The sequence below is a fragment of the Lepisosteus oculatus genome, chromosome 17, assembly GCF_040954835.1.
Source record: "Lepisosteus oculatus isolate fLepOcu1 chromosome 17, fLepOcu1.hap2, whole genome shotgun sequence".
NCBI lineage: Eukaryota > Metazoa > Chordata > Actinopteri > Semionotiformes > Lepisosteidae > Lepisosteus > Lepisosteus oculatus.
In genome coordinates, this window is record NC_090712.1 from 17,106,762 (window position 1) to 17,119,706 (window position 12,945).

Genomic DNA, 12,945 nt, shown 5'->3' on the forward strand with positions numbered 1-12,945 from the left:
GGGTGAGCGACCATTACCACCCCCTCAAAAACAAGGAAACAGGGTACATAATCGGAATAACTCTAACCAGGCTCTGAGCAGATTTATTGGTCACTGTACCTTTAAGTGAACATCTAATTCACATTTAAGTGAAAGCTAGGTAGTGGCTAAGAGGAGAATGATGTCCAAACTGGAGGCCATCATGGACAACTTCTCCCATCCCCTCTATGACAGGCTTGCAGGAATGAAGAGCACGTTCAGCAATAGACTGATTCACCCACGGTGCGACAGGGAGCGCTACAGGAGGTCATTCTTGCCGTCTGCCATAAGACTGTACAACGCCTCCACCTTGCGTCTTGGCAGAGGCAACAGCGACAGTGACCTGTTTCTGGACTAAACGCATCTACACATCTACTGCTACATCTGTTCTCTTTCTTTTTCTTTTTCCCGTTTACAACCACTTTTGTGCAATATATGCCAGGGACCTGTGCAATACATTTATATTTATATCTATGGTTACATCTATATTTATATTCATACGTGTGATACGATTTTCTGTGTACTGTTCTGTTCTAGTTTGTTCTTGTGTGTCCGGACTGTGAGTAACTCTTGTATTGTATTGTATGTATTGTACTATTAGTATATAATTCGTTACACTGTGGCTGTGTTGTGTTAAGCTGCTGTTGCACTGCAATTTCCCTCACGGGATCAATAAAGTATCTATCTATCTAATGTATGACAAAGTTGCTTTATAGGTCTAACTGGGGCCTGAGACCCCTGGCTTGCTGGGGTGTAAGGAGGGGGAGGGCTGCTGCAGGACAGAGGGCTCATCAGAGACGAGAGGAGCACGGCGTGTCCGAACCATCTGCCCAAAAAGGAAGAATCTTTTCTTTGACGTCTTGAATAGTTTCTTGCCCCCCCAACATAATATTCGCTCACAAAGCGCATGCAGGGCAGCCCTGCCCACTGCTCTGGGCGAGACCGTGCTGTGGATACAAGTTACCAGACGGGTACAATACTGCTAGGCTCAGCCTCCGCCTAAGCCTGCAGCTAGGAAGGCAGAAGCAGTCAGAGAGAGGGAGGGCAAGGCCCAGAGCATTCCTCCGGCACGACTCAGAACACCCCAGCCATTGACGGACATCACGGTATCCGAAAACAATGCTTTCACAATAAACACCCCAAACGATTCGTTACACACCTGAATGGCAAGTTATTTATGATGGCAACAGCCACGATTAGCATGATTCACTGCTACTTACCCCTGTGTGGAAAGTGACAAGACGAACAGGCTGAGCGATGGCAAAAACAAAAGATGCAGAAACAAACGCTTATGAAAAGGCATTTATTCAGACAAAATTAATGGATAAACTGATCATTTCTCAGCAAATGAATCAAGTACACCAAGTATATATATAATATACATAATATATACACACGCCAGTTTGCTTATACTATAAAAGCTCTTACAGAATATCCTCTGTAAAAACACTTTTAGTTATTTATATAAGGCACTGCACACACATCATGGTTTCCACCCAAATTCCTTGAAGACCTTGTGTCTGGTGGTTCACCCCAGCTCCCCGTAACAAAGTCCAATTATTTAATTAAAACTGATTTAAAGATCCTCTGTAAAACACAACAGAGCCCAGCCACTTTCTTTAAATGAAGTGAATGATCAGCGGTAAAAGACCTTAAAAAAATAAGCATGTTGGTTAATCGATCTCGTACTGAAAGACGAACCAGAAGACCCTGGGCCAGGGAATTGAGCTTGAGACGTCTGGAGTGAAATGTGAGCAATACCGGACCTCTAAACTGACGGCAGTGCAGGGGTACCGTAGATGTCCTGGCCCGATTCTGGCGCGGGGGACTGAACGTTGTCCTTCACCGGAGACATGGGCTCCCCTTTCCTGCAGGGACGCCTGCGGTCCTTCTCTCTGCAGACGGACAGTGAAGGAAGCCCGTCACTCCAGAGCCCACCCCTCCCCTGCACCCCGACAGCTCCGGGGCGAGAGAAAGCCCACGCCCCCCGGGCTGCACGCAGGTCTGTTCACGTACGCCACCAGTCCTCAGACACCTGCTTTTACTTGGGACTTAGCTCTCCTTTGAAGGCTGAGAAAAAAAGTACCTGGATTTGTATAAGTATTTATACTCATAACAGATTACACCATCGTGAGAGAAGGGTGGCACAGAGGCACAGTGGTAAGCATTGCTGCCTCACAGCACTGGGGTCCCCGGTTCAATTCCGGCTTCCAGGGAGCTGTCTGCGTGGAGTTTGCATGTTTTCCCTGCGTTTGCATGGGTTTCCTCCCACAGTTAATTGGCTTTTGGGACAACTGGCCCTGTTATGTGCGTGACTGTTTTTGCCAGTCTGCCCTAAGATGGACGGATATCCAGGGCATTTCCCACCTCGCACCCATGGCTTGCCAGGATATACTCCAGCTCCCTTACTAAAATGGATAAACCATTTTAAAAACATCCATCCAGCCATTTATTCTAATAATCAGCTGTTTACCCATGCAAGACCAAACTGTTGAATATGACTCATGTATTCACTCGTGCTCTTAAATGGAACTGGTAGAGCTCAAATTACTAAAACGTCCATGGGATCTTATTTTATAGTACCCTCTACGGGGCAGAATGGGTACTGCCTCTGTAAGTTTAACTTGCCTTTTTACAATTTTAAAAGAACGATCACTATATAATTACAAATAGGTGTTTTATTAGTTTGACTTACAAGTCTAATTCTCATAGACCCAAATAATTAGGGGTTAGTGGAAAAATAAAAAATAATAATTGGACTTCAGCTTTCCAGAATGATTTTGTTAGACAAATAACCTCATGAATAGTAACATTTATAAATTGTATAAATGATTACTCTTTATAATAAAATTGAAAGGAAATCTCTTTAGAAATGAATAAATACAGATATAGTGATCCACGCAGAAGAAAAGCATTTTTTCTTCAACTACTTTTCCCAACAACTTTGTTAAATTAAATATTACAATATACTTCAGTCGTACACCTGAATAAAATAAAAAAAAAGTTTGAAACTACACTGATAAGGTTCATGCAAGTACAGTATATGTCACAATCTCTTCAAATGATTCCTAAGACGTAGACCCTTTGGAAGATACAAAAGGGAAGGGAAACCATCTTCAAATTCAGCGCAGTAGCAGCAAGACATCACGAAGGAGATCAAAATCCAAACGCTTCTGAAGAGATTTCAGGGGACCGGATACTCACGCTCTGAAGCCGAAGTTCTTCCACATGTCGCTGATGGTGGCCTGCAGGCCCGGCCTGTTCTCATCGTTGGTGCTGCCTCTCTTCCTGAGCCCGCTGGCCCTGGCAGGAGCTCGGGCCCGGAGCTTCCCGGCAGCCCCCCGGCCCCCAGCACCGGCTCGGGACAGCCCGGACACCTGCGGCAGGACAGGCACAGCGTCTGCTTTAGTGGTCCCAGCAAGGGCAGCGAGCCCGGCTCACATCTCACCAAGGTCCTTTAAACTTTTCAGGTTGTGGGGCAGTATACAATACAGGCAGCCAAAAGTGTCCGAAAAATCAAAGTACAGGTAGGCGCAGATTATCACTCATCCTAAAGCTGACTTGGACCCAGAAGTCCAGCACTGAGAGTAAAAAATTTTTACAGAGTGTGGGTATGCTAATCCTAACCCTAGCTGGGGTTTAAACCGAAGCCCTCCAGTCATCACATTCGAAATATTCCTCAAACCAAACAATATGACTCTCAATCAAAACAGTTTTTCAAAGCTCTTTGAATTAACTATCTTCTGTAGGCAAATTTTCATCGAGGCCAGAAAAGCTGTAAAATGGTATTTAAATCAGCATGCTTTTGAGGCCAGTGTAGGGCTAGGGCTACAAAAACCGTAGAACATTGCCTGCAGTTATTCTTGTAGTTGCACTCTAAATGACAAAATTAAGAGAGTTTAACCATTAGAACAGGTTTTCTTTAAGCATCATATAAAACCCAAGACAAGACAAGCCAAGCCACACACAAAAGTGATTAATCATTTGTGATCAGTCCGGATTTATCCTTTAAAAATAATATTATTGATCTCTTCTGGTGTTTAAGATTGAGACTTGATTTCTTTGCAGCACTCTTGCATTGAGGTCATTTTAGCTTTGAAGGTTAACTTAATCCTAATTAATTTCAACTTTGCATCTTTCTTATTTAGAGTATGTGAAGTATAGTATTCTTTACCTTTGCTTTGATCAAAGTACAAGTATTTTTATCCTTCACAGGGGAACGGTTGACACCTTCACTGGAATCAGACTCCTGGCTACCAGTTTCCTAAAAAAATACAATGAAAATATATCAATCTAGAAGTGCAGAAGAAGCAGAAAAACAATCTTTGAAAACGATGATGCATGTTAATCAACTCAGGAAAGCAAACATACCGAGTCTTGGTTGTCCCTGAGGCGAGTCTGGGAGGTGATGCTCTCTCTCCTGGAGGTCCTGCTGGTCTGAGAGAAATAGGCACTTTCCTGCAAGTCTCTGGGCTCCCTGTCCTCTGGGCCAGACCTGTTCTCTTTCTCAGGGAGAGTGTTTTCTTTCTCATTCCTGAAGGGTCTGCTGGACTGAGAGAAGTAACCACTTTCCTGCATGTCTGTGGGCTCCCTTTCCTCTGGGCCAGACCTGTTCTCTTTCTCAAGGAGAGTGTTTTCTTTCTCATTCCTGAAGGGTCTGCTGGACTGAGAGAAGTAACCACTTTCCTGCGAGTCTGTGGGCTCCCTTTCCTCTGAGCCAGGCCTGTTCTCTTTGTCAGGCAGAGTGCTCTCTCCCCTGGAAGTCCTGCTGGGCTGAGAGAAGTATCCACTTTCCCCTGAGTCTCTGGGCTCCCCATTCTCCAAGCCAGGCCTGTTCTCCTTGTCAGGGAGAGAGCCAGAAAGAGCAGAGGGCTTCCGGCGAGGAGCGCTCCAGGAGAAACTCTCCTTCATCCGCTGAAATTGCTGCAATGCTACGAGACCCCCCGAGGTGAGATTCTTGGGTTTTTCCCCAAGGCTTCCAGACCAGCCAAAAACCCCAGACCCCCTGCTGGACGTACAGGGGGACTGACAGCCCAGGGGGGTAGTTTCTCCTGCTGCCCTGGAACTTCCCTTCCCTTGGAACTCGGTATCTGTACTTGTCAGCACATCCGATGTCTCGCTGTGCTGGCCAGAAACATACAGCACCTCGGGGACAGGTTCATGGGACTTGACTGGGCTTTCCTGCTTGGCCTCAGGCTCCACGCTGGAGCTCGTGGTGCAAAAAAACCTGGGCAGAGCAAAGAAGGTCAGTGCTTAACAAAAAGTATAATCCCATTCACAAAAATCAGAAGCAGAAGAGTATACACTTAGCCAACGCGGCAAATGTTTTACAACATTTGAAAATGTCTCCAGGCACTTTTTTCAATTTCGTGAAACATAAACAGAGTACCAGACAGACAACTTGGAAAAGGTTTGGATAGCTTGACTAATTCAGGCACAGGCTGACTGACTGTCCGTGTTCCCAGCACACTGAACGGATCATCTTATTGCATCGCACTGGGAAACAGAAAGAGTACCTGCTGCATAACCCTTGCTCCTCCGCTGGTCCCTCCTCCTGGTTCCTCCTCTGGAGCACGGTGGCGAACCTGTTGCGAGCCCTGTGCTGACTGGCGGGGCCCGAGGCCCTCTCTCCTGCACCCATGCTGCTGCCGGCTGGGGGCGTGCCTGCTTCTCTCCTGGGCTTCTTGGTGTCAGAGCATGAGTACTGCCCAAGCAGGACTTCTTCCGACATACTCGATTCTGCAGAGGAGAGCCAGTTACACCGCCGGGTTTAAACAAAACCCCCCATAGTCCTTCCTTAAGTGCCAGCTAGAGACAACATTACAGATTCTCATCTTCCTATTAGGAAGATGATGGGGGGGTTAATCAGCACAAGAGAAATGGTACAGTCCCAAAATCAGGATGGGAGGAGGGAAAATCTCTGGCAGATTTAAACATGATGTAAGCTCAGAAAATTGTTCACATAAGCAGGCAATGAAGACGAAACAAATTTCTCAGGGTAGAGTACAACATGCAGGGCCTAAGAAGAAGGAGCCAGGCCTACCTGCTCTCGGCCTCTTGACCTGCACCTGCCTGGTAGGAAGCTTCAGGGGCTGTGTGCTGATGACCTTCTCCTTTCCTCTGGTGGAGAGCGTCTCTGGAGATTGAGGCTCGCTGGGCTGGGACAACAGACGCGTATTCCCAGCTGGGTTGTACTCCCTGCTCCAGATACTGAGCTCACAAGGGGCTTGCTGCACCCGGGCGTCAGTCCAGCTACGGCTCCTGGGCTTCACAGGCTGAGGGACACAGAACACAGGCATACTTCCATTACAACTGCTCACACACTTCGCACACAATGGCACACTGCTTAAGGAATTTAACTTGCACTACATGTACTCTAAAGGAGCAAAGGTTGCACAGGAAAATTCAAAACCTCTTTGGTTTTACTAGAATGCAAGATGGGGGAGAGTTCAAATGCAAGGAGATCAGAAAGACAATGAAAGGGAAAAACAAGACAACGTGTAATTAAGTGTACATACCAAAATACCAGGAGTCTTAGAACCAAATGTATGAAATAGAAGCTACTACATCAGCATGCATTGATGTAACAATGTAATCCCTGAGCACAGCTAACAGAGAATGTTAAGATAAATACAGCATTAATAGGGACAGTGTTGCATGCAGGAGGAGATGTACTGTAGCTCAAATTAATTACAAATTAAGGACAGGAAATCAACTTGAATGAAGGCTGGATGAGACACTGAGATGTACTAGCAATCAAACAGTAAGTGTGGATGCTGTCATTTACCGTATAACCTTCCTTGTATTCCAACTGCCACGTGGAAGCAATGCCTTTGTAAATAACACACTAATACCTGCCAAGATCAACATTTAAGCTGCTGCCAAGCAAAATTGTTGGCAAGCTCTGCCAAAAACGGTTTCCCACCTGCGTGATGTCAGGATTATAATCGTCAATCTTCTTCATGCTGTTGACATCCACATTTCCAAGAGCGATCTGCAAGGCAGCCTGGTCCCCCATGTTACTGGATTGGGGGAATTAAGGAAAAGGCAGCACAAAGACATAGGGATACAAACCTCTCTTAAACATGCAGATCAACACCAGAAAACAAGATTTTGAGTTTTAACAAGGGATACCTTTTCTCCCTTTGAAGGTTTGGCACACTTCGTAATGAAGTTTTGAACCTTAAATAGTTCTATTTAATTCCCTACTAATTCACTTACATGAATTATATATTTGTGCATCTAATACAATAGTCACAGACATATGTACTGGCATACTTTTTAACTAGTTACTTGCTTTATCATTTATTTATGTTTTCTACTGCACCAGTTGTCAATTAAACGGTTTATATTTTCCCCCGTATGACTCCAGGGAGAACAAATGAGCTCAGACAGTAGGTGGCACAATTACAGTCGCCAAGTCAGGAGTCCCTCCTAACGAGAGCATATATAAGAGGAGTTTTGAGTGCAACCATTATTGGTAGATAAAATGTATTCATGAAATAGAACCATCAAAGCCGAAAGATATGCTTAGCCTATGTACTAGTTGCTGCAAATCAGATTTATTGAGAGGAGGAGGAAGAAACCTGACCAGTAACATCAGTCACTTTGTAAAATAATTTGGTATAGAATACCTACTGCTATGATGGTAGCTGCCTGAACACCAACTGAACCTTGAAGGGTTCAGTCCTGTGAGCGAATACCTCCTTGAAGACTGCTTAATGCCTTGCTTGCTTAAACAGAGCCTCACTTATCCTCATCCGTTACCATGGGGACGCTGGAGGAGTGGCAACTCAGGGCAGAGGAAGGAAGGCTTCTGTACTAAAGGATACGGCCCCGCGTAGCTGAGAGACTGGGGATTAATCTCCTCTGGGTAGGGGTTCAGGGGAACGAGTCTCCTGCTGAGGGGGTCGAAGACCAGCTGATAGAGGAAGGTGTTGTTTGCCTTGATGAATCCCTCGATATACTCGTCAGAGACAGTCACGCTCATGTTCAGGTACTGACCCATCTTCTTAATCACCTGGAAACAAAAGAAAGGAGCATCAAGACCTCTGTTCCTGGTGTCCGGGGGAAACCTTCGGTTCTGAAAAGGATTATTTAATTTAAAAAATGTGTCAGGGTTCATGAGAATCAAATGACTATAGCTGGTCAACTCTGCACCGCAGTCACAAAACTCTCCTTTTACTCCCTGTGTTTGTGTCCCTTCTCTAAGTCACATTATCCTGGCCTGCCTACTGTGCTCTCCAACAGTATAAATGGACCTCGGTGCGTGTATGTGGTATGGGCCGTTTGAACCCCTCACTGAGCCGTGCCGTGTCTCCGTCACCTTGGTGATGTCGGGGTTGTTTGCCATCTTGAGCAGCTTGCAGGCTTTGCCCAGGCCGATCCCGTGGATAGAGGCCAGGTAGTCGCAGCCAGACAGGATGCACATGTAGCGGAACTTCTCCTCTGTGAAGACGTCCCCCAGGGACTTGCACTTCCCCAGGCAGGACTGGGCTATCTCCAGGCCATTGCCAAACCGGTCCATTTTCAGAAGCACCTAACAACAACAACAACAAAACTTGACTTCTCAAAATGATCCTCGTGAGTCGCTCATACTCCAAATCAATCATTGGACAAGACGTGTTTAAACCATGGAAGCTGCAACACTGTTAATGGACTTAAAAAATATGCAAAACCTGATTAATGAACGGCAATAGGCAAGGACTGACAGCTTCCATTATGTCTGAATCACAGGGAGAGACTATAATTAGCACCAATCCTTTGTTGCAGTTACATCTTTCTGTACGTAAGACGGCAAACGTATCCTAATTAGCAGGGATGATTCGAGGAGGTGCTCTTTCATGGATGCTCTTGGTAAGTATGAAGAAGTAGCCGCAGTTTAGCCCTCAAGATCTTCACCTTGGTGCAGCCGAAAGCCAGCAGATCGGAGTCCTCCGTGATGACCACCTGTGCAATCCCCCTCTTGTTTAAATAGGCCAGCTGGGCGTCGGCCTCGTAGGGCGCCACCACGCAGTCCACGCCTCTCCCCCTGGCCGCCTGCCCGCACAGAAACACATCAGCCGCTGATCACATCCAGACCGCCTCCACGGAAAAGCTACGTTCACATGCTTTAACCTCCACGATGTAGTAACGTATAGACAAAGGATGGTGGCGCTGCATGAGGGGGTATGGCAACCCATCCCAACACCAGCCACACTTAGACTGACAAGACAGTTCCAACCCCGAGGCCACGACAGCCAACAGTAAGCAAATAAGCAAATTATAGCCATGCAACTAAACCGATAGTTTGAGAAGGGCTTGCCGAGCAGCCGACATCAGTACTGAGGGCTCTCCCCCCGCAGGACCCAGCGCCGCGGCGCTCACCTTGATGACGTCATGCGCCATGGCGGGCGTGATGTCGACGCAGCGGGTGAAGCAGTCTCGCGCCTCCGACACCTTCCCCTCGCGCAGCAGCTGCCTGCCCTGCCGGAGGTTCGCTTCCCGGCGCCTTGACCGCCCCGGGGAGGAGAAAAAAATAGAGTTCTTTTTTTTTTGGCTTTGCAAATTTGACTTTACAGGCAAGGCCAGGCCGCGGGACTTACTCACGGCGCGCCTTCTCCACATCTTTTTTAGAAGGCAGGTTGCGTCCGTCGAAAACCAGGATGGGCTTGATGCCGTGGGTGAGGAGCATATCGACAAGTTTCATGCAGTACGTCACATATCTGAAACAAAGACCAGAACAATAGCTTTTCTAACAGCCCTGTCACGTACCACTGCCACTGAGCTGCTTATTGTGCAGCGTAAGAGCAGTGTAACACCAAGCTGAACACTGATGGCATGACCTACTCCAACGACTATACTGCCACTTACAGTACTGCTGCACGTCTGGCAGCTGGCTTATAGCAGCCAATTTATTACGTGGGCAAAACATGTTTAAAACACAGGCGGCACAGATGTTAGCACTGCAGCCTCACAGAGCCGAGGGTTTCATTCCGGACCTGGGTGCTGTCTGTGTGGAGTTTGTATGTTCTCCCTGCATTCACATGGGCTTCCTCCCACAGCCCAAAGACATACTGGCTTCTGGGAAACAGCCCGATGTGCGTGGGTCTATGAACTGACTGATGCAGTTAGAAAGTGAATGGATGGATGGATGGATGTTTAAAACAAGTTTAGAAAGTGAGGTTTTCCCCAATTATTTGTTTTTTTATACTCAAAACAGTTGTATGCAGGAGCAAAAGGAGAACATAACACAGATAAGACAAATGGAACGGGGAACGTCACACTCACTGGTCGGTGGGCTCCCCCTTCGCTAACTTCTCTGCACAGGAAAAGGCTCCTTTGTGGAGCCAGCAGTACGTGTCCACGGCAGCAGTCTGCCCCTTGTACTTCTTCACATTGACGGGCTCGGAGGCCTCCTTGATGAACTGCAGCAGGCCAGAAATCCCCATTATGCTCACCAGCCCTTCGAATCCCTGCTGGCAGAAAGAGAGCGGCAAATAACTGTTATATCGCACTTAGGTGGGGAAATCTCTGGCAGTGACAGCAGTGAGGGCATCGTGCAAACTTCTGATTCGTCCAGCAGTGCATGCTGGCGAGCTTTACTGATGAGGTCTTCTGCCATTAAAAAAAGAGAGCTGCGTTTGTAGCTCACGATCCGTAGTTCACAAACACGATTTAAAATCGTTCCTGTATATGACAACACTACCAACACTTCAGATAGTTCCGGCCTGTGGATGAGGACCGAGGTCTGAACGCGTCCATACTGCCAGGGTGTCTCGACACGCTTTGGCGCCATCGCAGCGTCTCTTTAACCTACACGGCAAAGGTCTCGGTCTGAAGGCCTGGGCGCCTATTCTAACTGAATTTGTTCCTGAGGGATCAACTAAAAATAACCAGATTATTTCCTTAGGCATATGCAGGGTCTCCTTTAAGGTCTTTTACATCCGATTCCTCAAAAACATTCTCTTGATTAAAGATACAATCAGTCACTTGTCCACTGACTGGTGCGTCAGAGAGAAAAAAGCTTTCCTCATCTCACCAGAGGCATGATACCGTATATACCGAGCAACTCGAAGACAGCACAAAAACACATTAAACCGCCTCTTTAATATAATGAAAAGTATCCTTCATGTATATTTTTAAAAGTAGACGGTTTACGCGAACGTGCTTAAAAAGAACGTACCTCTCATACAAACCAGGGTTTACTCAAAACTGGAAAAAGCACGTTGACCTCTCTCTCTTTCACCCAATTGACCTGATGTTTGTTTTCCACATTACTGGATCCTTCTCTCTCCGGCGGTCCGAAATGTATTTACTGCTCTGAAAATCAGGATCAGCTCCTGCCGCTTCTTCTTTAGCGGCAAATCTCCGGCTCCGAGGCGTGCGCTTCCCATTGGTCGGCCCTCAGCCAATGAGCGCCAGGCCTGCGGCGGCGCATGCGCGGTCCCTCCAGGCTCGCCGGCGGCCGCGCGCGCCGCCCTCCTCGCTGCCTTTATTCGCTCACGGTAGATCTCGCGACCTGCAGGTCTTTGAGAAAAACGCTGCCATCATTTATTGCATAAAGAAGAAAACACGAAAATTAAGGCCATATGCATATATTTTTTATTTATTTGTCTATTGATTAATTTGATGTTTTTAATTGTTATTTTGCAGTGTTAACTTATTTAATTTCTTAAATGATTTAATTTCTTCTTCAGTCATCTGTCCTGCCAGTCTGCTGAAATCTTCTCTGCAGTCGGGACACAGAGGAGCGGCTTACTCTGTAATGTCTGGCAACGCTGGCACATGACATGCCTGCCTGCAGCATGCCAGCAGCCCCTTTCCCTTGCTTCTGGTGACATTCGAGGCATTATGCAATGCACAGGAAACTGACTGAAGTGTATTTTTCTTGCAATGACCTAAGCTTTGATTTAAGGCCTTTTTAAAGGTGACCTGATCAGGCATTGTTCCACCTGGACCTCGTTGGGTAAAAGTGCACCTAACGAGCTTTTGTGTGATTGGCAAGTTGCAATGCCTCACTGCACAAGCTGTATTGCTGGTCAGAGGGCTTGAAACAAATTGACAACTTTTTGTGAAAGTACATAAGCTATAACTATAGTATTCTCATTCCATAAAATGTTGCGTTTCTTTTTTCCATCTGTGTGTATAATCAATTGTCCAAATTGATTCTGTGCTTGAATCTGTACTTAGATTTACATGCAATTTGTTTTAATTATAGCACACAAACACGCCATCTCCCATTTGTTAGTTGTATTTTAATACATATATAGTAAATGATTTGATATTATTCTCCCTTCTGTCACATTTAATCATGGAATTAACTCCATAACTTTACTACATCACCAAAGCTGAGCATTCACCTCTGATCTGTCCTCTGTGTTTTCCACCTAAAAGCACCTTTCAGTCCAAAATACATGCATTACCTTGTATGCTCACATCCAATTTAAGATCTCATATATTTATGGGCTGTGATGTTAAAATCGGTTAACGCACTAGTTGTTTCAACAGTAAAACACGAATCAGTGGACCCAAATGGAAAGTACAAGATATTCTACTTCAGATCCAGAACAGAGGGGGTTAAACATATAAAACAAGCTGCCCAACTATGTTGAAGTAGCTGATCCTCTGACTTATTTCAAGAGAGGTGTGGATGAGTTATGGGATCAATTTAGCTGGACCAAATGGCCTCTAGTTTGTAAGCTTCCCGGGTGTTTTAGGCATGTTATACGATTGTAGTTCAAGTAGTATTGACACCCGAAGAAGGATCCACAGCCGAAACTTTGTATTTCTTTTCTTCTTTTCAGCATGGAATAAACCTGTACCTGTCTCTGTGTAACATACGAATGACGACATCCTAGCCAGAGCGCAGTGCAGCCGCACTGTCTGGCCACCAGAGGGCGCGGAGTGCGCTGCCCTGTTGGTTTTGACGTGTCGTATTTCCCAGCT

At 46.2% G+C, this 12,945-nt stretch overlaps 1 protein-coding gene across 2 annotated transcripts; it reads right to left on the reverse strand.

Annotated features, from left to right (window-relative positions):
* Positions 1-1,306: 1,306 nt before the first annotated feature.
* On the reverse strand, positions 1,307-11,403 carry exo1 (exonuclease 1). Of its 2 annotated transcripts, none has more exons than XM_069179977.1 (14): positions 11,183-11,403; positions 10,288-10,472; positions 9,603-9,722; positions 9,385-9,508; positions 8,920-9,057; positions 8,345-8,557; positions 7,851-8,038; positions 6,944-7,040; positions 6,062-6,293; positions 5,535-5,757; positions 4,390-5,245; positions 4,193-4,282; positions 3,223-3,395; positions 1,307-1,913 (listed from the first exon to the last, which is right to left on the reverse strand). In XM_069179977.1, exons 2-14 carry the CDS (start codon positions 10,446-10,448, stop codon positions 1,787-1,789), a joined length of 2,742 nt encoding a protein of 913 aa, XP_069036078.1. In that variant the 5' UTR covers positions 10,449-10,472; positions 11,183-11,403; the 3' UTR covers positions 1,307-1,786. The 2 variants fall into 2 exon arrangements, with proteins under 2 accessions (XP_069036078.1, XP_069036079.1); XM_069179978.1 differs by having other exon boundaries at positions 10,288-10,475.
* Positions 11,404-12,945: the final 1,542 nt, after the last annotated feature.